Source organism: Rhinolophus sinicus, chromosome 1, assembly GCF_057876585.1.
Source record: "Rhinolophus sinicus isolate RSI-liver-muscle chromosome 1, RSI-T2T, whole genome shotgun sequence".
Taxonomy (NCBI): Eukaryota; Metazoa; Chordata; class Mammalia; order Chiroptera; family Rhinolophidae; genus Rhinolophus; species Rhinolophus sinicus.
Genome location: NC_142501.1, coordinates 179283457 through 179308985, shown reverse-complemented (window position 1 = coordinate 179308985; position 25529 = coordinate 179283457). Strand labels below are relative to the sequence as shown.

General features: G+C 33.9%; 1 protein-coding gene across 2 annotated transcripts in view; it reads left to right on the top strand.

Moving 5' to 3' along the window:
- The first annotated feature begins 7000 nt into the window (after positions 1–7000).
- Positions 7001–25529, top strand: part of EMCN (endomucin) — a 97571-nt gene continuing 79042 nt past the window's right edge. Inside the window, exon 1 of one of the 2 annotated variants that reach the window (XM_019757679.3) lies at positions 7001–7265. In XM_019757679.3, coding sequence (XP_019613238.3) covers positions 7199–7265 — 67 coding nt within the window. In that variant the 5' untranslated portion in view covers positions 7001–7198. The remainder of the gene's footprint in view (positions 7266–25529) is intronic. The other variant, XM_019757678.3, reaches the window with a different exon arrangement.

The following is a 25529-nucleotide window of genomic DNA, read 5'->3' as shown; positions in this document are numbered from 1 at the left end:
AGAGCAGTTGATATAAAAATGTAATTATTTTGTGTTAGGCACTGTGCTAAACTATGGTGATAGAAGACCAAGACTAATGGTTTGCCATTGAGGAGTTTACTATTTAGTGTGGGAGGCTGATGATCTTCAACAACTATAACCAATTTAGTTTTAATTCTATCAGATTAAGATTTTTAGAAGGTGTCATGCAAGGACTCTGATCCTACTCCCAGTGGGTGGACATAGAATATTGTGAAGCCAAAAAGGAGCAAGAACAGAGACATAGACAGGGGAGTTCATACCACTATATTCTCTACGGCGGCTGGTCAAGACACAAAAGCGAACATCCACCAGTACCCCAACGAGGGGTCGTTCTGAACTCCAGTCTCACTGGCAGCCGGGCGAGACACAGGAAGTAGGATCCACATGATCCGCAGTCCGCCATCCTCGCTTGCTAACCCCACTTGCTAGCCACAATCAGCCATCCGCTTCTCTGCCAACCAACCAACCCCCTAGCATAGCCATGGCAGTTATATTAGTGGCTAATGGCTAACTGGTAACAGCTGATGGCCACCTAGCCACAGTGGATGGCCTTCTGATTACAGCTGATGGCTATCTAATAACCGAGCCAATACCTTTCCACATGAGGCCGAGAGCCTGGAAACTACTCTCTGGGACTCTGTCCCCTCAGAAGGTAATAGATAAGATCCTCTACGAGGCGTATGTAACAAGATAAACTTGGAATCTCAGTGGTTTAAACAATAAATGTGTATGTGTTGCTTATGTAAATTCAAAGCAGATATACGGTATTGGTGGTGGAGGGCTCTGCTCCACACTGTTACTCAGGGACCCATACTGCACCATTGGGAATATAGTCTCAAATGTTGCCGTGGAAGGGGAATAGAAAACATAGAGGACTTATACCTGCTCTTTTATGTATTGTTCTGGAAGTGACACGTATTAACTTTTATTGAAAGCCTCTGGCCAGAAGTAACCACATGAACCTACCTAATACAGAGAGCTGGACATTCAGCAAGCAGTAAAAGTCTACAGATCTTAGCCAGTTTTGACAAGAGTTGGGGTAGAGTGTATAGAATATCATCATCTGGGAAAACTCTCTACAGGTTAGCAGAATGTCAACCTGAGAAACAGCATCCAATGGAAAACCAAACTAAAATAATTGTAGGTAGAGGCATAGACTAGGCTAAAAGTCAATCCTAGAAGGAAATGACTAAAGAAGATTGGGAATGAAATATAGACAAAGAGCAAGCAGCAGTTTTTTGAATCCCTAGGGTATATAGCCCAGGAGCCACCAGTAAGGTAACTCTTTCATGGAGCTATGTGTACAGTGGTTTAAGAGAAATGAGCCAGTATAGACTTTCCATTTCTAACTTTAAGTTTATATGTTTCTATGAATACCAGAAAACTGTGCCTGCAGTTGCCTTTCTTTATTTGGAAAAAGAGAGAAAGAAAACAACAGTTTTTAGAGAATTAACTTCAACTTCCGTTCATCTGGAGTTTGGAAGGGAGGTATAAATAAATCACCTCATCATGCTTTTAAATTGGTTCAGATCTGGTCATGTGAAAGATTCTTTTGAGTATTACGAAATGGCCACAGAGATGGACAATGCAAAAAGGGGTTTGGGAAACTGAGAACAAGAACGAAAACGAGTGAGAAAAAAAAGAGTAAATTATAAATAGGTAAAAGAGTAAAGCAAAATTAATAAATCATCAGAGCACATATAGAGTGAAAAGTAAATGGTCTTAGATGCCATTCATTTGTATGTCACACTTTTGTATGAACATATCTATAAAAAAATCCTGGGCATATACTACACACTTGGTAACTTTTAATAGGTGTCGCTTGACATAGAAAAGAATATTTCCCAAAGATACTATTTCTGGCACACAAAAAATTAGACATCTGAACATAAATCTCAGACATGGGGCATATGGCAGTGGCTCAGCTAAATGGAAAGTTGTGTAAACCACTGAAGAACTTTATACTTGCTATTTTATTTTTTAGTTTATTTACATAGTCCAGACAGGAAGTAATAATATTTGTGATTCATTAGATATAATTAAATGAATTATATGCCATCTTATTCCCCAAAAGATCTTGGAAAAATCTCATTTCCTTATTCATATGACCTACATGATTAATGGAAAAATACTCTTCAATTCAGTTTTGTACATGAAAAATCAGTTTATGATTTTTCATCAATTCAGTGATTTCCAGAGCTTCTTAATGCAAAATAAGGATGAAGAAATGGCTTTTGAACTTTTTAATAAGAAGAGTGGTCCAACAGGAGAATGGACTGCCTCACAGAATAACAAGGTCCAATCATTTCAACTGTTGACATGCAGGCTCATTCATCACTTGTCAGGGTGATTCTATTAGATAAGAATTTGTACTAAAATAACTTTTTGTATACCTCATCTCTGACATACTGTGCTTTTATGATTTCCCCCCTGTTTTTATGTATTAAGAGAATTAAGAGATTAACCCCTATGAAGTTAGGGAGTTGGTGTCAGGTGAGAGACTTGTCTTCATAATGTTGAGGAGTAAAATTGTGATGGACCATTGGAAACTGAAAAATAAGCTCTTTGGAAGATTCAAGAATCAGATTGCCACATCTTCTTTTAATCTGAACAATAATGAAATAGCACTGGCCCTGGGCCATGGGAGTTGATTAATAGAAATGTAGTAATTGATGAAGATATTTGGCCAAATGTCTGGGCCCACCCACTATTCCTGCTCATTATCCATTTTTGCTGTGCAGCAGAAGGATTTAATATCTCTAGTACCATGGGCCTAAATATCTGTTTGTCTTTAGCTCTGTTTCAATACTTTTAGGAGATTCCTCAATTCCATTTCAGATAGGCAGGTAACAAAAATAAGCTGTGTAAGTTCTATCTCCACTGAAGAAAGCACCTGGTATTTAAAGTACCTTAAAGTAGAGCATAAAATAAGTTCATGAAAAAAAAGAGTTGGGAGTCTGTTTAATGTGTTCTCAACAATATTTGGGGGCTCTCATCATCTGAATATTTCTTAAGAAGTTGATTAAACAATCTGGAATGAGATGATTTTTATATAAAATCCTAACAGACCAGACCACACACTACTGAACTAAGACAATTTCTTTAGCCTTAAAGATTCTGGAAGTTTACGGTTAGTTTAAATGTTTCTTTGTTGTAATATACACTTTTAGAAGACTTTCTGGAATCTTTACAACATTTGAAGTTGCCATTGTCCCCATTTTTTTGATGGGTAAACCAAGGCATAAAGAGGCCAAGTACTCAGTCAAGTCTATGAGAGGGAGTAAGGATTTAAACCCAGAGCTCATGCTCTTTACCAGTTCATGAGGTCACCTTTTGGCATTCCCTACCATTTTAGATGATTATTCAGTGACAAGCTGGCAGAGAGGAAGAAAGCAAGTGTGGAAAGCAAGTTTAATTAGGGGGCTTAATAATGGTGCCAGCTGAATAAATCTTCTTAGCAACACATAAGTTAATATAAATTCATCAGTGTTGGAGTCTTCATTACACAATTTCTTCAGTGTCAAAGATGTCAATGACAAACTTGTTATATACTTGGAAAGAACTCTGAGATTGCTTTTACATGACCTCACAATAGCTTATCTTTCAGATTAGATCTTCACAGTTCAGGAGACAAAGTGTGAAAAAACAAAAGCAAAAACATCTTTTCATCTGTCAGGTTAGGGTGGTTTAGTTCTCTTCACATATTTTCTTTCATTAAAGTACTCTTAAATCACACACTTCCTAATGATTAAAATATTCAAGTAAGGTAGAATAAAAAATGTTTGTATAAATATTCCCTCAAAATATTAAATTAAAAAAAAAAAAGCAAGTCAAACAAAACTTTTTTTTCTTTTTTTAAAGACAGAAATAATGTGTGTTTAGAAATTTTTTAAAGAAAAATAAACAAATATAAGATAAAAACCATTCGTCATTCACTATAGGAGTTAAGCAGTATTAACATTTCATCTTTTACTCTCTCTCTCTCTACATATATATGTATGTATATATATTCTCTCTCTCTCTCTCTCTCTCTCTCTCTCTCTCTCTCTCTCTCTCTCTCTATATATATATATATATATATATATATATATATATATATATATATATGTATGTATTTTCCAGGGGTGCCAAAAGAATATATACATGACTTGTATTCATCTTTTGTTATCGGTATATATTGACTATTACAATTTTAGTACAGTTTTTCCTTTCTTAAAATATGTATACATTTTTTGGCTATAGATAGATAGATAGATAGATAGATAGATAGATAGATAGATAGAAACACATATACACATATATGTACATATTACATGCATATGTACATATACATATGTACATACAATGAAGTACGAGTATATTTATACATGTATAAAATGTTTCTAATACTATTTTGTGACAGAATAATATTCCATCTTCTTCTTAATAATAAATGCTGCTGCCAAGTGTTTGTAATAACATTAACTTTAATGAGCATCTTCATTCTTGGAATGTTTCTAAACATATAATTGGAAGTTCAAAGGGTGGTTCTTTAAGAATTTTGATGTATATTGCCAAGTCACACCCCAGAAAGTCAAACCCCAAGAATAAGATAGTAACCGCCCTTGATCATTCATCAAAACTCAGTTGTCAGAAAATATACCTAATTATATTTGAAGGGCAAAAAGTTTTCTCAATTCTTAAATATCCATTTGTTTGATTTCTAATGAGAGGAACATATGTTTCTGTTTGGTTGTTCTTCTGTTTCTTCTTTTATGACATTCTTTTGTCTCTTTTTCATTCGCAGACTCATTGTTTTATTGTTGATTAGTAAGAGGCCTTTACATATTAAAGATATCAAATCTTTATTGTGTATTATTTTTATAAGTTTTTTTATTTGCTTTGCATCTTATGGTGTGTTGAGCCAAAATCTTTTAATTTTTATGTAAGAAAACAGATCAAGTCTTTCCTTTATGTGTTGTACTTCTGGTGTCATGCATAAAATGTCCTCTCAACCCAGTTATATGCAAATAGTCACCCACATTCTCTCCTAAAATTTTGTGATTTTGCTTTTTACATTTAAATCTTTAGAATATAAAAAAAAATATTTTGGTATTTGATGTAAAATAGAGACCTAACTTTTATTTTTTTAAAGATGGTTAACAACTTGTCAAAAATCACTTACTAAATAATACATCATACCACATTTACTATATATATAAAATCTCTCTCTACATACACAGACACACACATATCAGTAAATATATTTTTATTTATATCTCTATATCGGTATCTGTAGCTGTTGCTCTGTATCTATATTTATATATATTTCTGTGTCTGTGCATTCTATTTATGCCATTTATCTGTCTTTTTGGTGGCTATTTTAATGAATTATTTTGCCTTAAAAATACGTTATGAGCTATTAAGACAAAGCTGACCCACAGTATTACTCCTATTTTTTTCTATTTTTTTGCCTAATCATTTAAAAACATATTTTCTTAGTTTTAGTTTTGTTTTTCCATTTACTCATCCTGTCTTTTAAGTAGACATAATATGCTATTATCAAACATTCTTGGAATAGGTATCTAGTTTATTCCATGCCAATGCCTAGAAGTCAGGGCTGAGAAATCAAAATGCTAATGAATTCTGGTAGCAGTGATTGTGACCAATATCAGTGGTGACTCTGTGTGCTGAAAATTCCAGAATTAGAGCAAAGCAAGGAGCAGGAAGTGAGGCACTGTGAGTGTTTGACTGTGAGTTCATGGCCACACCCCAACTTATTTATGGAATGTGCATGTGACATCTATTCACATACATTGCTATCTTTATACTCTCCCGGATATGCCAAAAAAAGTAACAATTCCAAAGGCAGTCTGTTTTAGAAAATTAATTTAAAAAGAGGGTAAAATTAAGTCTTGCTTATGCACAAAATCAAAACTTGGAGACTCAATCAAAAATGGAGACTTAGCATAACTTAGGATGAAACAAGCTAGTGTTCTGGGGTGTTTTGATTAGTTGACTTGCTCTAACCACTCTTTCAGTGAATCCTTCCCAGCACAGCACAGTAGTGAAATGTGTGTCTTCTTTATAAACAGGTAAAGGTATAATTGTGGAATAGCTGGGGTTCCTTGGTGGAGCAGATGAATCTATACCGACCCTCTGACAGTCTTCTGTCCAGGAAGCTTCATTGCTAAAGGTATAAAAAAGGATGATTGGCTGAGATTAGATGTGCAGCCTGTGGCTGAGGGAAAGTGTAGTTACTTGGCACACACAGGGGTTGTAGCCAGCATTGTGGTTGTGTTATCACCATGTTTTAATCAATTGTTACTAACATCAAAGAGACCCTTGACATAGAGAAAGTATCTTGCCATTCTGGTTTGAAGAATCCATCTCTCCAAACATCACTGATTTGTTGTGAGAGCATTCTGTCCCAGTGCCATTCCAATTGCATTTCCTAAAAAAAAGCATCCAGGAAGTATTATAAGTAACTTTTCTGTCCTCTTCATCAAATGCCACCAATAAAAACCAGAATGAGCAGTGAACACTCACATATCTTTGTTTAATTCTATTAGAAATATCCTGAAAAGTCTCCCTGGATATCCCTAAGAAGTCTCTGCTTGCTCACAAGCACAGCACAATCTGTTCAATAAGGTTTTGCACTTATATCCAGAAGGTGGTCTTTGCTAATCTGGATTTTAAGTTGGAAAGAGAGAAACGTTGATTCCTGGTGGATTTTGCTCTAAAATTTAACCCTCAGGCAGTTAAATCCTCTTTATCCAAACTGAGTCACCCTTTATAACGACTCCAAAGTGCACTTTCAAAACAAAAGTTAGAACGCTGTATGATCCATTCTCAAGAAAGATCTGTTTCTGTTCAAAACCCGCCCTGACCTTTTTGTTGAAGAAGAACAAAATAATGTAGTAACAAAAACACAAGTGGCTGCCAAAGGAAGAGAGAAAAAAAAAAAAGTTCCTGTAAGGGACTGAAACAATAAATCTCCTCTCTGCTGAATTCCCAAAGGGAGTGTGTGTATTTCCTCCTGTTCTTTATCAGAGCCCCCGAAATAAGTAGGAATGGGCAGTGGCTGTTCACATTCAGCACACCTTTTCCATTTGCTAATAAGGTCCTGCCAGACTGGAAGGGAGTTGTCCCTGGCTGACTCTGGAGTGAGAAGCCACTGCGACGATCCACGGGCACCATGAAACTGCTTCAAGTGACCGTCCTTTGTCTTCTGTCCAGTCTTTGTAGCAGTGACGACGACATAGGTACCGTTTTCTGTTATTCCTCTGATGGTGTGGTTCAGATAAACTGAGGGCTGTTAGCCTCAGTTTACCTTCAGGGAGCTTCCCCTGAAACTTAGATGCAGCAAATCATTTGCTGAGTGGAGCGTGTGGGTGTTGACTAGTTGTATATCGTGAAAGCTCCACAGAGAGAATGTTTGTTTTCCCTGAGGGGAAATGTTTGCTAGGGCAGCAGTCTTGAAGTGTAGTTGATGGCATCATAAAGGTACTGTGGATATACAATGACCTTTTTAGAGAATAAAAATCTGGGGATTAAACGCTGGTTTCAAATGTGCTCTCTTCAGACAGAAGTCTAGAAATAACAAGATTGTCATGTAGGGGGAAGGCTGTAATCAGAAATACTGCATTGCAGATGCTGGCCTATATTTGTCCCAATTATATTTCAGCTTTGATAAATTGAGAGGTTGAGTAAAGCTGCCTAGGGGAGTGAATCCTAGTATCTTGAGGAAGTAGGGGTGGGTAAAGAGGAGAGTCATTTGATTAAAGTTTATAGATGTTTGCTTCAGAAATATGCACATGTCTACACACATTTTTGTGTAACATTTAAGGGAATTATAGACATAAAAACTTTACCCATTGATTGCAGGCTTTGACACTCAGACAAATAATATATATATATATATATATATATATATATATATATATACATATATACGTATATATGTATATATATACATATATACATGTATATATGTATATATATACACATATATATATGTATCTACCTAAGCCCTGACTATATTACTGCAATGACCAGTTACAAGAAATGATTACATTTGACTCTTCACCATTCCTGAGGGATTCACAGTAAGCAATTATATTTAATCAATATTTATTAGGCTCTTACCATGGTCTCAGCAGTGCAAGGAACACAAAAATTAGCAAGACGTTGTCCTTGCCCACAGTGGTAAATGTACTTCTGGGAGAAATGAGCATGTAATTCTAACATAAGACAGACTTAATAAATGTGAAAAACGAAGTACAAACTATCATAAAAGAACACGGTTGGGAAAGATTCATTCTGACTCTGAGAAGCCCTGGGGGGGGGGGGGGGGGAGAAACTCCATTCTTATTTTATTTTCCAAAAGTTTGTTTCCCACAAAATTCCAATTTCCAGTGATAATGTAGGAAAAAATAGGCATACTCCTTCTTGAAAAACATTTGTCATTAATTTCTTAAATATGTATATGTAAATTTAGCACAAATTCTCAAACACTTCAAAATCACATATGATTGCTTACCATGCTTCTTCAAATTTTCAGTGTTAAGCTGCTATGGATATCAATGCCATAAAGTTTAACTTAGAAGAGTTCCTAAGAATATGGTGTCTTAAAATAAAGAATAAGTATGATGTGTCACAGAAATCAATACACTAGCTTACAGGTAACTCTTCAGTAAGCATGGGAAAGATTGATAGAAATCTTGATGCCATGAAAAATACTGCTCGCAAACAGGTGTCATGTCAATCAATATAAGTTCTGGAAATCTGGGTTAGGCTGCTTGCCATTTCAGGTTTGTAGGCATCAGTGAGGACACTACTTTCCTGACATTGTTAAACTCTGAATGGATTACATGTCCTTCTGAAAGCAAAGTGGAATAGGACCAACAGAAGCAGCCCATGAAACCTGGCCGTAAGGAAGATGGAAAGTTCAAGTACAACCCAGAGATGACCTCGCAGATTTTTCTATTATGGTCATTTTGGGAAAATACCAACCTCCTTTAGCTTACTGGTAATGAGTCCAACCTTTCTGTTAACTGGTGTCCTCTTTCTAATGAACTATTAACCCAAGTAAGATAAATTCCCATTGGAACAGAGACAACAGTTACATAATGACTATATTCTTCAACTTCTGCCAACAAGCCTATCTGTTAACTTCAGGCGAGTGTCTGTGAAAACCGCTCCATTTATCTGAGAAAAGGAAGCTCTAACTCGGGAACATAAATTGACCATCTGAGTGGTGCCCAGAAGGGATTAGAAGAGATTTTCCCACCCACGTATATAATTTTGTTGCACCTGGCTCTGCCTGTTTTATGTCTTCCTTTCCAGATACGGTGCAGGAAATGAAGCATTTCCTAAGCTGATTTATTAAGTTCTTCCCCTAACCCCCTGTACCAGAAACACATTGATATAAAAGCTTTGTATGTTCCCCAAACTTAGAAAACTAAACATATTTCTTTGGCACAGTTGATTATTGGGGGTGGAAAGGAAGGCATTTCATCTGTCTTAAATTTACAAGTTGTCAAAAAGATCCATGCTTTCTTGCATAGTAATTTATTCCTAAAGAATGATCTTTTAGAAAAATTGACTGCTTTTCTTTTTCTTTATGATGTTTTTGTTACTCTGAGATTTAAATACATACAATATATTCTTTTGTACTCTTTGTGAAAACCAAGGGTATCTTTCTACATGGCAGTGAGTGACTTTCTATTACTTGGTTGGTGGTATAATATTTTACACTCTCCAATTTGGAACGTTGCTCTGTTGAGATATGTATGGGAGGTTCCTGAAAAGAAACTGTCATTCTTTCTTGAGGTTTTTTAAATTACATTTCAAACTGAGTTGACCCCTACAGTGGCTTTTAAGCCCCTTTGGCTTTTAAGGCTAGATCGATAAGCGTTTTTGACTGTTAGGAGTGAGAGAAGTCAATGAAGAGGGATTCCAAGAAAAAGAAGGCCCTGGAAGCAATTTACTCCTCAAGTGCCATTTGCTTTTTGAACTTTACATTAATTTAGAAAAGATTAAAATGTCTTAGGCATTTGTAAGCAATAACTTTATTGGTATATGAAGAAAGATTCAATTGCTTGGAGAAATTCATTTGTTAGTGACTGAACATTCAATTTCCTGGGGAAAAATAGATTGAATACACTGTAACACAGACACTATGCTAAATGGCATAGGTTTATAGGGATCAGTAAGTCTCAGACCTTGCCTTAGAAGTGGGGGAGAGAGTAATTATAAGTTTGATTATACTGCAGGCCTTAGGTGGTAAATAAAGAATATTTATTGAGAATTCACAACCAGTTTAGTTTTGAGTGTAGGGACATCAGAAAAGTCTTCATATAAAAGTGGAAATTAGGATGAACTCTGAAGCTTGAAAATGAGGAGGTTTCAGATAGATGTAATTTCCTGAGTAGGAACATTAAAACATCAGTATATTCTAGTCTATAAATGTGAGGAGGTCACAGGTTGGGCATAGATACGTAAGTGTTGGGAAATAAGATTGGAAATATAGGTTCAAGATATGTTGAATACCGGGATGAGAAATATTGACTCATATAGTTAGTTTAGTGCCTCTAAACGTGTTTGAGTATGAGAATTACATTACTGGGGTGATAGACTGAGAAGAGTAATCTGTCAGCAGGATGTAGATTAGACTATTGCAGTCAGGAGAGGTCGAAGTTAAAGAAAATAGTTCAAATGTAATTGCAAGTCTAAGTATCTGTCAATAAAATAAAAATAAAGTTCTGGGGAAAAGTTTTAAGGAAGTAGAAAGTTTTTGATTTGCCATGTCATTGATTGGCAGTCAGGGATAAAAATGAATGAGATGTACAGAGAGGCTTATTTTAACACTTAGACGTAGGGAGATGGCTTGGGAGCAGAGGTAGGGAAAGATAGGAGGATATGGTTTAGGGAGAAAAACAATTTTTTTTCTTATTTGGGACATGGTGAGCTTAATACTAATAAGACATTCAAATAGAGATGTCCAGTGGTAAATTGAAATTGTCTGGTAGGCAGTTGGAATACCTCTGGAGGTGGAGGTGATGGTGAGGGAGTGAGTTTTCTTTACTCTTGAATCCCAAGAATTCTTAGTGATGCCCATTGTAAGATTAATAACATAGAGAGCAATTTATTTCTCTTCTAGATGATCATATTTCCAACTCTCTTATGTCATTTATTTTCCAAACCTGTCATAGTTATTTATGTGCATATCTCGTCTCCTTTACCAGACTATAAGCACTTTGAAAGTACGGGTCATAGTCATTATTGGTTTTCTAGTAATAGTCCAAAACACATAATAAGGGCACAATTAGCTAAATGAATGCATAAATGAATGATTGAGTTGTTTTCTTATTGTTTACATTTATAGTTTCTTCCTATGACAATCACTTATCAGTTTACCACCTTGTCCTTATGAAAAGGTTATGGACAGGTACGAATCACAGAACATGGATACAAGTGGATTATTTTGATTCTTGGCTATGAAAGTAGGTACCAAAATATAAGGAAAGGGATTTCTTATCAAAAGTAAGCCAATTCCCAAACTCCAGAAGGAGAGAAGATGCTAGGGACAGATGGACATCCTAGTTCCAGGTGATAGTAATTTACAACAAATCTGGAAGAAGAAACTACTGCATCTATAATCCTTGGAAGGAAGAATATCTAAATAGAATTGACTACTTTTTTTTTTTTTCCTTTTTGGGTATCAAATATGTTATGTAATATCTCCATACAGTTAGAAATATTCAATGAGAAATTTTATTCTAAACCAACTTCTCAAAAATACAAAATGTCTTTCTAAAAAAAACAAAGTTCACAAAAAGAGAAGCTAGAATAAAGTTAAATAAATACTGTACACTGTTAATTCATCTGTTATTTTAGGTAACACAAGTTGCTTTAAAGCAGATCATTTTACTTATCCTTCCGGTTAGCTTAATTACTATAAGGGGATCTATTATAGGATCTTTTATAGGAAGAGTGAACCAATACGGAAACAAATCCAGTGGAAAAGTATTCAGTTCCCAATTCATTTGTTTAGCATTCTTTCTTCACTACTCATTTTTTTGAATGGTCTCTATCTATTTAAGGGAGAAGTGATCAGTCCAGAATTCTTATTTTCAAGAGATTCATAACAGTCGTCACCAGCAAATTCTCTGACAATTTTATCTTGCTGATTGTAATTATTCAGATAATGAGAAAACTCAGTGAACATTTGAGAATTTCAGAAGGCTTTTAATGTACTGGATAATTGCTCACCTTTTCCTTTTCATTGATAAAGTTACATTTCAAGCTTCAGGTAAATATTTTAACTTGTAAGCAATTATCTAATCCAAGTAACTTATACTATTTTTTTCTTAGTCATCACTTCCCAACTTCCTCTTCATCTCTGAGAACAATTTGAGATGCACATTTGTAAACAGTGAATGTCAAAGCAGGAATTTACTCTAAGGGACATTCAATTCCTGTGTAGTGTCTCTTTTCCTGTTACTGAATTCCTGTGGGTCATAATAGCTCTAACAAGTAGGATCATAATGCCTGTTGGGTGTTAGAAAAAGCTCTTTTAGTTAGCAAACAAGATCCTTTTTGTACTGTTACTCACAATATCAGCACCAGCACGAGAAACATTAGTGGTGTCAATTATATCTAAAAAGGCCACTACACAGTACCCAAATTTCAGGCAACCATAAGAAAAATAGTTTTCTAAACGTGAATAGAGATTTTAGGTCTTGTAGAAGGACATAGTCATAGAGATAATCATAACTAGTCTCTAAATAGAAGCAACCACCATGTAAGTATTAGACACCCGTTGTGTTTTCCCCTTATTCTCTCTGGCCATGTTTAGTCCAGCCATTGCTATGGCAACCTGCTATGCACATGTATCACCTCACAATACCTTGCCTCACATGAGTGCATTTCTCTAGTTTTCCTGTCTGCTGTTATTCTGATATCAAGGCGTGCTTCATCTGCAGAACCGCACTTAGCACTGTTGTATGTTTCAGCTAGAAGTGCAAGAGCAACAGCACTCTATGAGACAGCTGTTGCCCAAAGGGGGAATGGGGCCAGTGAATACATGCTTTCCTCTTCTGTTCCTGCTACAGTTTTACTATTTAGACCTCTATTCCTTTCCCTGAGATCACTTTCCTATCTAAACTATCTGCACACAAGCCCTCATCTCAGGTTCTTCTTTCTGGAGAAACCCAGGACTTATTATTTTGCTTAATTAGAACATTTTGGGTTGGATGATTATGTATATACAGGTATAAATTAGTTACAGTTTCTCTGATACTCTAATTAATATTTACTACCTTTCTTCTTCTTCACTTCAAAAACAAACAAAAAAGAAACCTAAAAAGCTTTGACCAATCTTTTGTTACATAAGTTAAACAATATTCTAAGCATGTCCAGTTCTAAGGCAATCATTTGTTTGTTTGTATAGAGTCAGTAATGAATTAAATTGTGATGTTAATAGTCAAAAACGTCAATGTCATTGATTTAATTCTTGGTGTACTGCTCATCTGAAATGTGAACTGCGTTTTGGGGGGGTTTTTTTGGACATTTTAATTTTTTTTATTTTTCAGTTAAAGATTTTAAATCAGAATATTTCACATTCAACGTCTCCTATTGAAATCTATGGAAAAATTGGAATATATGGCCAATACTGAGTCCCAATTCCACTCCCCACCCCAACTGAGAACCTGGAATAGAAGAGCCAGCTGTCCTTTTAGATGGGAACCTGTGCCCAGTCCCCAGTGCTGGCATTGCCTCCTTGGCACTGAAGCCCAGCATCTGCAGATTTGTATCTGAACTGTTTTTAATCTTTTTCATCAATCATATTCTGGCTTAAACCTAAATTAGTTGTGTCAAAAACTAGAGACTGGAAATCACCATTGGGTTTGGTACAAGTTAAACCAAATAAGTACTGTCATAACATCAACTGACACCTACCACTTTTGTGCCTGGCACTTTACACGCATTACTTCCATCATAACATTTCAAGGTCAGCTTTATCATTCCTATTTACTGATTAGGAAACAGAGGTTTGGAGGTAATATAAAGTTACACTAGGGTGATGCGGCTTACAATTAAACCAAAGTGTATTGTTCTTCAAAATTTTCCTCTATAGTCTGCTACCTTCCAATGCAGTGAAACTGCAATAAGTTGAGTGTTTCTGATTGAAAATAATAAGGATAGAGATTTGCCATTTGAGTAATTCAGAAGCCACTGCTATCTCTTGGCACTTCTAAACCAACAACCAAGACCACAGAGCTATGAATGAATTTGTACTTAGTGATAATCCTCTTAACATTCTGGATTTAATGAATTCTTAGAGAATGGGTTGAAAAAAATCATATACATCTGCCTACCTACCCATTTGTTATGTTGGTTGGAAAAAATAAATGTGCTTGGCTCTAATATTAATGTCAGTGCAGCTAATATGGGACTTGAAGGCAAAGGAAAGAAGCCAAGAGGAAATAAATTTCAGTGAATTAATAGCTATTATAATTAATAGTTAGTGTCACATTCAAAATTCTTCTGGAGCCAGACTGTCTGAGTTCAAATTCTAGCTCTGCCACTTACTATTTGTATGTACTTGGGCAAGTAAATTAAACTTCAGCTTTTCTCAGCTGTGAAATAGAATGAGTACAATCCCTACATCACAGGGAATTGAGAGGATCACATGTGGTAATGTACATAAAACATCTAGAATAGTGTTTGACATGAGGTAACCCCTCAAGTTTTGCTGAGTTTTAGAATGCAGAGTCCTATAGTTTATTATATCCCATTGCTTAGATAAGCGACTTTATTTGCAAATTGATTCCAACCCAGAAACAGAAAATATTTAAATAATTTTGTTAATTCTCACAGAATGAAAAACCGGCACATGAAAATTTTTCATAATAAAATGATATTGCATAGTAGGAAGATGGTTGCCAAGTTATATTCTTAATCACAATAGAGAGAGGCACAATTGGAGATATACAGAAAGGTATATTCTCTAGAATTCCTTTCAGATTTGTAAGTTATTTAACTCACTGTGTAAACTAATCACTCAAATTAATAAGCAAAATTGTATTTGTATTTAATGAGAATTATAACTTTTTAGTCTGAGAATCATTAATATCCTTGAATTATAATATTACCTACCTTAAAGTATAAAGCATTGCTTAATCTGAGAGGTGGAATATGTTAGTGGAAAGAACCTAGGTCTTAATGTGAGACTTTGAATCTAGCTTCTTAATATGATGAAATTGGTCAAGACACTGAATATTTCTTAGTCTCAGTTTACTTAAAAATGAGAAAAATATTTGGTGACAGTATTGGTGTTACATGAAAATCAGAATACCTATTTTAGATGTTGGGCAAGTTATGTTACTATTAAAATATCAATTATTAATATGCAAACTAACATTTAACTCACAGAATCAATAGATAAATAGGAAGGCATTTCATAAATTTGAGAATTCTTCCTTACTAGCTGAGCCTTTAATTGCCAATTCGCTATTGCTTTTAGCCACATCTTTACATATTATTTTATGGCTGGCACACATTCAAATTGCCATGTGTTGAAATAATGCCTGAGTTATAGAAATCACATACACAGAACATGGGAAAATGTTTGTATAACACATTGAATTTATTTTTAACTGAAGGGGGAAAATAAATTATTTTTTGCTAAGAACTATGAAATTGTCCTCCTAGGACATTCAGCAAGTGTGGGGACACAATCATTGAACTCTTGGGCACTCTCCCTAGGGTACAGAGGCCATTGTTGCATTCATCAGCTCAAGGCTGTTGTGACAACTCCTCTGTCGTACAATAAGACACACCCAATTATCTATCTCCCTGTAAATCCAGTTTTAAAAAGTAAGACTCACCTTTTTAAATGCATAGAATTGGTTTAAAGATTTATTAATAGTAATTGCATAACGGATTAGGATAATTCAATGATGCAAAGCAATAAGCTTTCTGTTGTTTTCCTTTCTTTTTTCTTTTTCACTTTCTGACAGCCTCATTTGTTGGATACAAGTTTTATATCAATTAAGTTTAAAAACTATAGAATTGCAAAGTAGAAGAAAGAAAAATGACTACGATGCCAAACATTTTAAAAACCTGTTATTAGGGTCCATTACGACCTAACCAAATATAAATCTTTTGGGAGCAAGGACAATGCCTAATTGATTTTTCCCCCCAGAATTCATCTTTGAACACATTGATGATGCTTACTAATTAGTTCTTGCTTTAATTTGGAGAACTATGTTTCTTCAAAAGTCAGCAGAATTGAAAATACTCAAGGCATTCTTGGACTTGTTTTCAATAACTTGAGGGCAATATTCATTTTAATCCTTAGCCTGTGTAGTGGAGAAGCTGTGAGTGTCATTTTGGGATACTCTCTTGGTTAGTGGGATTTATTCAACTTGCTTTATGAAGTTGACCTGCCATCTTATTATTGTATAAATAGCAGAAAATGTCTGCCTACGAAGGCATGATTATCTGAATGCAAGTCGTGACTCATTCCTGAATCTTGCTCACAAGAGGAAAAAAAAATGGTATCCTATAATTCCATGCATCTTTCATCAGGTAATCCTGAACCATTTAGATCAGACTAATACTCACCCTCGCTAGAATGAAGTATAAATTTATAGAAATTCAATTGTAAAGACACATTGATTACAGATTTCTCTCCTCCACCTCTGAAGTTTTGGTTCAGTATGTTGAGTAATTAACTTTATTCTAATTCTGTCCAGAAACAAAGGCATCAGATAATTCAGGTATTCCCAGGTTTTTAAACTTCTGTTGATTGGTAAATAACCAAAATGTCCTTTGGAGAGTTGACATGGGATCAACAGCTTTTTACTTTGTCAAATAAAGACACAAAATCCTTACAGCACATATGCTGTTTACCAGTATGTCACATAAAAGCAAGGCTACTTTAGCTCATACCTATATATTTGGCAATATGACAAAGTTTTCATGTTTTATTCTCACCGAGCTCTGACTGGCGTCATAAACCAACACTGTGCAATGGTGGAAAGTGCACTTCTTCTGAGCCAAGAGCCGTTGGCTTTCATTACCACGGGTCACAAACTTACTATTTGACTGAGGCAAACAAATTTTTTAGCCTCTTAGTGCTTTAATTTTCTCATCTACAAAATGAGTGTGGTTTAACTAAACAGTATTAAAGTTTTCTTCCAGATCTACAATTATATGATCTTACTGTAAGCAACAATTTCGGTACATTTCTCCCCAAGTTAACTTGCCTCACTTTCATCCTGTTATTCCTAGATATGTTCATGGGAGCAAGGTTTCAATTCTATTCCCTAATGTTTACCTCCTTGGGGAATCTTCAGATAGGGCTGCTGGAAAGAAACTGCTTTGCATGTGGAAGGCCTATTCTCTGTCATAAGAGATATTTCTCACGCTATACAGGTACACCAACAAATAATACTTCATTTTTCATTTTCCATGTGGTATTATTTGTATATAAATTGGAGAGCTTTAGTGGTGGGAGAAATAGAAAACAAAAGGCAGAGACAGAGAGACAGAGAGGAGAGAGAGAGAAAGAGATAGTGAGAGAGAGAGAGAAAGAGAGACAGAGAGAGAGAGACAGAGAGAGAGAGAGAGAGAGAGAGAGAGAGAGAGAGAGAGAGAGAGAGAAATTAATTGACATCCACAAGAAAATTGAAAGTTAGAATGAGGTTAAAAGAAACTGAGATAGCGATAGAGACTGGGAGAAAGAGAGAGCTTCTCTCAAATATGTTTGTGCTGGGAAAGACCAACAATAAGAAGGGGAGGGAAAATAATAGAAATGTGAGGGGCGTACTAAATGCTCTTAACAATTTGGGAGGAGTATTCCCCATAGTCTTTCTAGCCACTCTTATAGGCCCAGTACCCAGTGAATTTCTTTCTTTTTATTAAATCTCTTGCCAGCCCTTCATTTTTCCATTCATTCCACTTGCAGAATATTGTACATTTTCATTGATCAAGTATCTAATTGAATCTTTGCCATTGCCCAGGGGATTGGGCAGGCTGGTGTTATTTGTGCTCATTATCAGAGGAGGAAAGCCCAAGGACAAACACTATGTGACACAAACCAGTAGCTCTTAACATTTATTACTCACAAGGACCACATAAAGTATCTGTTGAAAATACATTTTCCCAGGGCTCACCCCAGAGATCCCAGGATCTTTTTCAGTAAAAGCAAAAAACACTGTTTCCAGCAGCACTACAGATAATTTTTACACATTGGTACATCAACACACTCTCTGGACTAGACTCAAATTTCCTGACTGGTCATCTGAGCTCTTTTTACTACCCCCAAGACAATCAGAGATGTTTACCTTTCAATAAAAGTGCTGGGATTTAGTGCATTCAGGGAATATTTTGTTATTAATGCAGAGCTATTTTAGTTGTTATTGTTTTTGTACTAGTTTAGTATAATCAGAAACTAGATTTGGCCAAGACAAATATTAGTTGAAGCACTGGAATCATCCTGGGCACATGGGCTTAAATTCCACCTTTTTTGACCATCTCTTTAAAAGGAGATACCCTTTACTCCCTACTCATTATACGATCTTACTGATTGCTTTCAATCCTACTATTAATCTCCCTCTGTTTTCATTAACGCTGAAAGACCCTGGGCCTCTGCCCTGTAGGCTTCTCAAGAAAATTAGCCACCTTGAATAATACAGTATTTTAATTAGGGAAATAGCCACAGTACTCCCCTCAAAGTTTCAAGTGGAACCAGGATATGTTTGATAATCCAAACACAATATTTTCTGGTTTCCAGAAAACTGTTAAGAGCCAGAGGAGTTTGAGAAGGTAGAGAGGATTAAATGACTAGTGTTAATAAATATTTTGTGAGCATGAAAAGAAAATCTGTGATGTTATGAATCTAAGCTAGACATGTAAGAAAATGTCTAGTATTGAAAATGACAAAATGAAATTCATCAACTGGTTCATTATTCTGCCATTACTTAACAAGTTGGGATAAGTTATAAAAAGTCAACAGCATTTCTTCCAAAGTTCACAAACTAGCAACCTCTGACATAACCTGCAGGTGTGTGCTATTTGGTCACACAGTGTTTTATGATTACAGGAGAATAGTACTTAAAAATAAGAATATTTCACAAAACAACAGTAAGACAGAAAAAAAAAAAAGGAGAAAATCATGTTTTTCAGCTCTTCTGGCAACTCTGGGCCTCACATTTCCTCATGGCAGCATACAATTAAATCTGAGTAATATGTCCCTTTAAATTGAGAAGTGCTCTCTCTCCTACAAGCACATGTGCCCTTATACCCTACTTGATTCTCTCATTTACCTCTCTGCCTGGCCTCTGTGGGTGCTGAGTTCATCCATTTACCTTTTTCATAGAATTTGTAGGATTTCATCAAAGCATTAGGTATGCAGTTTGCAAAGCTATCAAATATGAATCACCATGTTTGTTGTGTGGTGCAATGGATTTTAAAAGGACAGAGTTTGGGGGCAATTTCCAACAACTGACTAGGCTTGCCAGCTCAATCTGAGAATTTTTAAGACATATTCTAGTCACCAATTGATTTTATTTTACATGAAGAACAATGCTTTTTTTAAAATATTTCTATAAATAATTAACAGCACTGATTACTACTCTAGTTTCATAGCTTTTAGAAAGCATAACATTTAGAAAATGATTTAAAGAATGTATAAAATGTGATTACAATTCTACTTTATTTTTATTTTCTGCAATCTCTTTAACACTTATTTGGACATTAACTTTCTGCCTTTGATAAAAACATTGGAAGTCCATGACTTATTTGTTCATTCTTAATAAATGGATAATTCTGTTGAGAGCTAAATTTGCATAGTGTATCAATTCAGAATTTGAATGTACAATCCAAAATAAAAATTGAAAATTATCTTCTGTTGCTGAAGTTGGAATTGTATTAGCAATGTGAAGTTGGTTTAACACTAGGGAATCAAACAATGTAATTCACTACATTGCTAGATCATAGAGGAAAATAATGATCATCTGAACAGATACAGAAAAAAACACTTTTAACAATTCAAAATTTATTCATGATAAAAACATTTAGGAATTAAGACTATAGAGGATTTTCTTAATCTGATAGAGTAGCTTCAAAAATGTAGAGTCTTCAACATGCATAATGGAGAAATGTTAGATTTCCTTTAAGAATAAGAACAAGGCAATTTTTCCCTAGCAATGCTACTTTTATGAAACGTGGTACTAAATATTCTGGTGTATGCTGTAAAAAAGAAAGAAAAATGAATATGACAATATTTAGAAAGGAAAAACCAAAATTGTTAATGTTTGTAGATGATATATGATTGTATAAGTAAAAAATTCACAAGAATTTACTAATAAATTATTAGAATTAAAGAATTCATCAAGGTTTCTGGATATAAAATTTATATAAATTAATTGTATTTCTATGCAACAAATATTTGAAAAAGAAAATTTAGCAATATGCCATTTACAGAAAATCAAAAAAATAAAGTATCTATAAATAATTCTAATAAAAGATATAACTAATTCTAATAAAAGAATAATAATAAAACTTTATTGTATGTCATTAAAGAAAACTTTAAATATTGGAAAGATGTACCATGTTCATTGGGCAACCCCATATTTTAATGATGTAAATTGTCTCCTAACAGACCTATCAATTTAATATAATTCCAATTGAAATCCTAATAGACTTTATTATGGAACATAAGAAGCTGATTACAAATTTTATGTGGAAATGCTTAAAGTCAAGAAAATCTTAGTAATTCTTGAAAAAGAAATACAAAAAAGGAGAACTTGTTCTATCAGTTATCAAGTCCTATATCACAAATAGAGTAATTAAAACTGTCAAATCGGTGCATGGTAGACACATTAAGCAATAGTGGAATTGATGCCACATAGGTCAGTGGATAGAATAGAGAGCTCTGAAATAGCTCTACCAATATATGGATCTTTGATATAAAACAAAGATGGTACAATAGAACTGGGAAAGCCTTTTCAGTAAATGCTGCTGACACAATGAAATAGCTATTGGGAAAAAATTATGTTGGATTCCTATGTAACAATTCAAGTAACCAATTTCAGATGAATTACTTACTAGAATGTAAACTTTAAAATTTTTTAAAGAAAATATAGGAGAATATCTTTGTTACTTTATTCTAGGAGAATACACAAAAAGCACTAACCACAAAGGAAAAGACATACATTTCATTGCATTAAAATTAATTACTCTATTTATCAAAAGATGCATTCACTAAAGTAAAAAGACAAACACAAAATGGGAGAAGATATTTGACATGGATATGACTGACAAAAAAATCTTCATCTATGTATGTATACAAAAAACAACAAATCAGTAAGAAAAATAAAAACAACTGAATCCAAAAACAAAAGCAGACTTAAATAGGTACTTAACTTTTGCACAAGAATAGATATACAAGTATGCTTATAGCAACATTTTTATAATACACAAAAATTAGTGACAGCTCATGCCTATGAACTGCAAAATTAATAACTAAATTATGGTTTTTCATTCAGTGAACTGTATACAGTGACTGTGAATGTACTATAACTATAATAAATAAAATGAAAAGTCTTAGAACATAATATTGAGCAAAACGCAAAAAATACCTACAATATATTTCCTTTTGCATAATGTTAAAAACAGTCAAATCTAAGTTCTATCATATCACATGTACACATAGACAGTAAATCTATAAAGAAAGGCTAGAAATGATTACCATAAGTCAGATTAGCTATGTGTTACCTCTAGAGCAGTGGGAGAGGGATATAATTCATAGAACATTCCCAAGGAGCTTCTGAACTGCTTGTAAATCTATTTCTTAATCAGGGACATAATTACACCAGGGTCTGGCTAATATTTAGTATTTATATTTATATTTGCACTTTTCTGTCTGTGTTACCTTTTGGAATTATAATAAAAGTTGGGAGGAAGGAATAAATCACAGATCCCAAACTTAAGAAACTTAAAAATTAGATCTATTAAAAGGGAAATAAGCTGTCTTATTGGGTGAATATGATAAAACTCATCAAGGTTTTAAGAATTATTAGTACATAAAAGAGGACGAATATATTTAATCAGAAAATCTTAAGAAACACCAAGAAAAGAAAGCTATGAAGAGAAATATCAGTAGCTTTCTGAAGCATTTTGTGACAAGAAAATCTCTTTTTAGCAAATAAATTTCTATTGTTATTTATCAAAAATTATTTGTAAATTCTCCATTTCCCTGCATTTCTAAAGAAAATCTCCTATGAATAGGGAAGACAGTATGTCTTCCCTATTCATAGGAATTAAACTTTAATTTAGCTGTTTTCAATTTCCTCTCAATTTCATTCTGTTATTCTCTTGAATTTTAGGTTGTCATCCACCCTTACTTATTTAGGGTCACATACCTTCCATGTAAGACTTGCCTCTGCTCAGGTTTGTACCTTCTATTTTGGTTACCTTCTGTAAGCTGTTACTACCCAGAATTTCAGCAGTCAGAGGCCTTCATTATCTTTAATTTGATATGCACTGATTGATTTGTAAGTCTGTCCCACTGCACTGACGGCTAATCCCAAAGACTCATGCCTAGCAGTACACCCTAAGATCTCTGATTTCCACCAAGACCTCTTCAACAGGCAGGAACCTATCTTCTGATGTGTAAATTGAAGCTTGCTTGGTATACCTTTTGGTATTTAAGACAGGCAGTCATGAGTGGCACAATGTGTAATCCTCCTGAGGACTTTAATTTCATTAAAAATCAACTTTCTCCAATTTGCATCTAATTCAGGACAAGAGAAGTACTTTAAAAAAATGTTTTAACCATTTTTAAGACGATTCTATGTGCTTTGTTTTCCATAGAATCATTTCAATATGGTAGCACATCTGACTTTATAATTTAATAACAAGAATGTCATATTTGTGTATTAATTGAGAGCTTACAAAGTACTTTTTTCATGTGTTATCTCTACAAAAGCCTAAAAAGCAGGCAAATTGGTATATGTCAACCATTTCCAATTTATGAATAGAACTTTAAATACTTATGAGAGTTTAATTAACCAAATATATAAATGAGATTAAATGTTAAAGTGTCCATGTCATTGATACTTTTTCTATATTAACAAATAGAATAACATTACAAAATTGAACTGAAAAGCTTGAGAGAGAAATACATTTTTTATTCTTTGAATTAAAAAAAAACAACACCTGAATATTAACTTTCAAAACTGAATTAACCTCTGAAACCCATTTTCTGCACTCAAAATGTATACTTGGGGACATTAAAAAAAAACAAAAAACTTACATTTAACAATTTGAAGACTATACTCGCAAAACATATATTAAATATTAGCATCATGAATATGCGATATACAAATGAATTATTTGGATTGATAAAGAAAATAAATAATTCATTTTATAGGATCACTTAATACAGGCCTAGTACACATTACACATTCAGATCTTGTTTGTGCTAAATGAAAGAAAAGGACTCATTAAGTGTTCAATTATGTTTAAGCATTGTATATATATATATATATATATATATATATATATATATATATGCTCTGTAGATGGAAATAATAAATAAGGTTTCATGCAGATGGTACAACTTCAGTTGAGCCTTAAAGAAAAAATATTTATATTCTCTAGGAGTTTTATTAAATATAAATAAAAAAACAGAGGGAAAACATGAATAAAACTACTGCGTAGAAAATAAAAATGCCATATTTAAGGGATAGCAAAGAAATCAGCTTATCTGTTGGGAAGCAATGGGAAATTTGAGTAGGTAAATTCAGGTTATAAATAAAACTTTGACTTTTTTTCTAAATACAGAATTTTAAAAAAATTTAATCATGTCTGTGCATCAAAGTAATTCACAAATTGTAAACTTGTGATAGCCATTCTCCAAAATGGCCTCCAGTGATTCTTGCCTCTTGGTACTCAAACATTTGAGTGGATCATTCTCGCTTAGTTAGGGCTGAATTGTGTGACTCACAGAATACAGAGGATGTGATGTGTGATTTCCAAGGGTAAGTAGTAAAAGACATTAGGCTTCTACCTCAGCCTCTCAGATTGCTTTATCTTGGGAAAACTAGCCATTGTGTTGTGAGAACAATCAGGCAGCCTCATGAAGAGACCCAGTGGAGAAAAACTGAAGCCTTCCACAAACAGCCAGCATCAACTTGCCAGAAAAGTGAGTGAGCCACCCTGTAAAGAAATCTTCCATACCCATAAAGCCTTGAGCTAATTGCAGCCCCAGCTGCAAATTCTAGAGGCTACTATCTCATGAGAGACCCCAAGCCAGAATTGCTCAAAGCTTACACTCAAGTTACTGCCCCATATAAACTATGGGAGATAATAAATGACTGGTGTTTTAAGACACATTTTTAGGTATAATTTGTTGTACAATGATAGATAACTAGAAGTGTCATCAATTAAAACTTATAATATATTCAAGCTTTTGATACAAATGTGATTGATAGATCAACAGAAAGGACACCTGTATCAAGGAAATTTTTCTAGATTGCAAGGTAAATTTTTTTCTCTCAAGCTACATCAACAGTAAATTTCAATTAATATTGGCTGAATTTATTTAATTGATTTACTTGCTTCATAAAGCCCAAAACATCTTTAGGATCATATGCCTTGCCTATTAAGTTCTTTAAGTTCATATCTTTAATTTATCATTGAAGAACTTGGACATTTGAATTAGAAAGATGTTTTATCACCATCTCTGTAATACTATAATAATAATAGCAATAAATTTTATAAACATTACAGTTTTTTCTAGTCTTCCAACATAATTAAAAAGTTATACATTATAATTATGGAAGTTATCATGTTATTTTCACAGCAGGTTTATTTTACTAATGAAATTCGTTTTTGGTTATCATTTGCATTTCTTGATGTGCTTACATGAACATAAATTTGTTAATGAACTATATTTGTCTATTTATTTTCTCTGAATATTAGTAAAATAATTAGTGATTTTTTTATCTAATGAAATACCAGAAATTCTAAAGTGAAATTTCTGTTCACTTTCATTCATGCATTAGGAAATGAAGTTAGAGAGATAAATGATATAGAAACTTTAATTTGGAAAGGATTGAGTTTAGTTTCAGACATTGTTTCCTTATGTTAAACAGTAAATTATTCCAGTTCCTTTTCTTTTCCTCCTGGAACCCAATTTTCATCTGAACTCACATTAGCTCCTCTTCTCTGACAACTTTGTTTCTATACTTGTATGAAATGCAGACATAGAAATTGAATTCATGTTTAATAAGAATCTAACCATTATTGAGCAAAGTAACAGTATTTACTTTTCAGTTGTAAAGTATGATCTCATCACTACAGTTCCATTTGCAAGTACAATTTTAAGATAAAAAATATTAATTATTCATTTTTTGCTTTGGGCTTGCTTTGGGCTTTCTTTGGCTTTACATTGTTTCCTGCTGTATTTATTCATATACTGTTTTACTAAATTGCATATATTTTGCTTT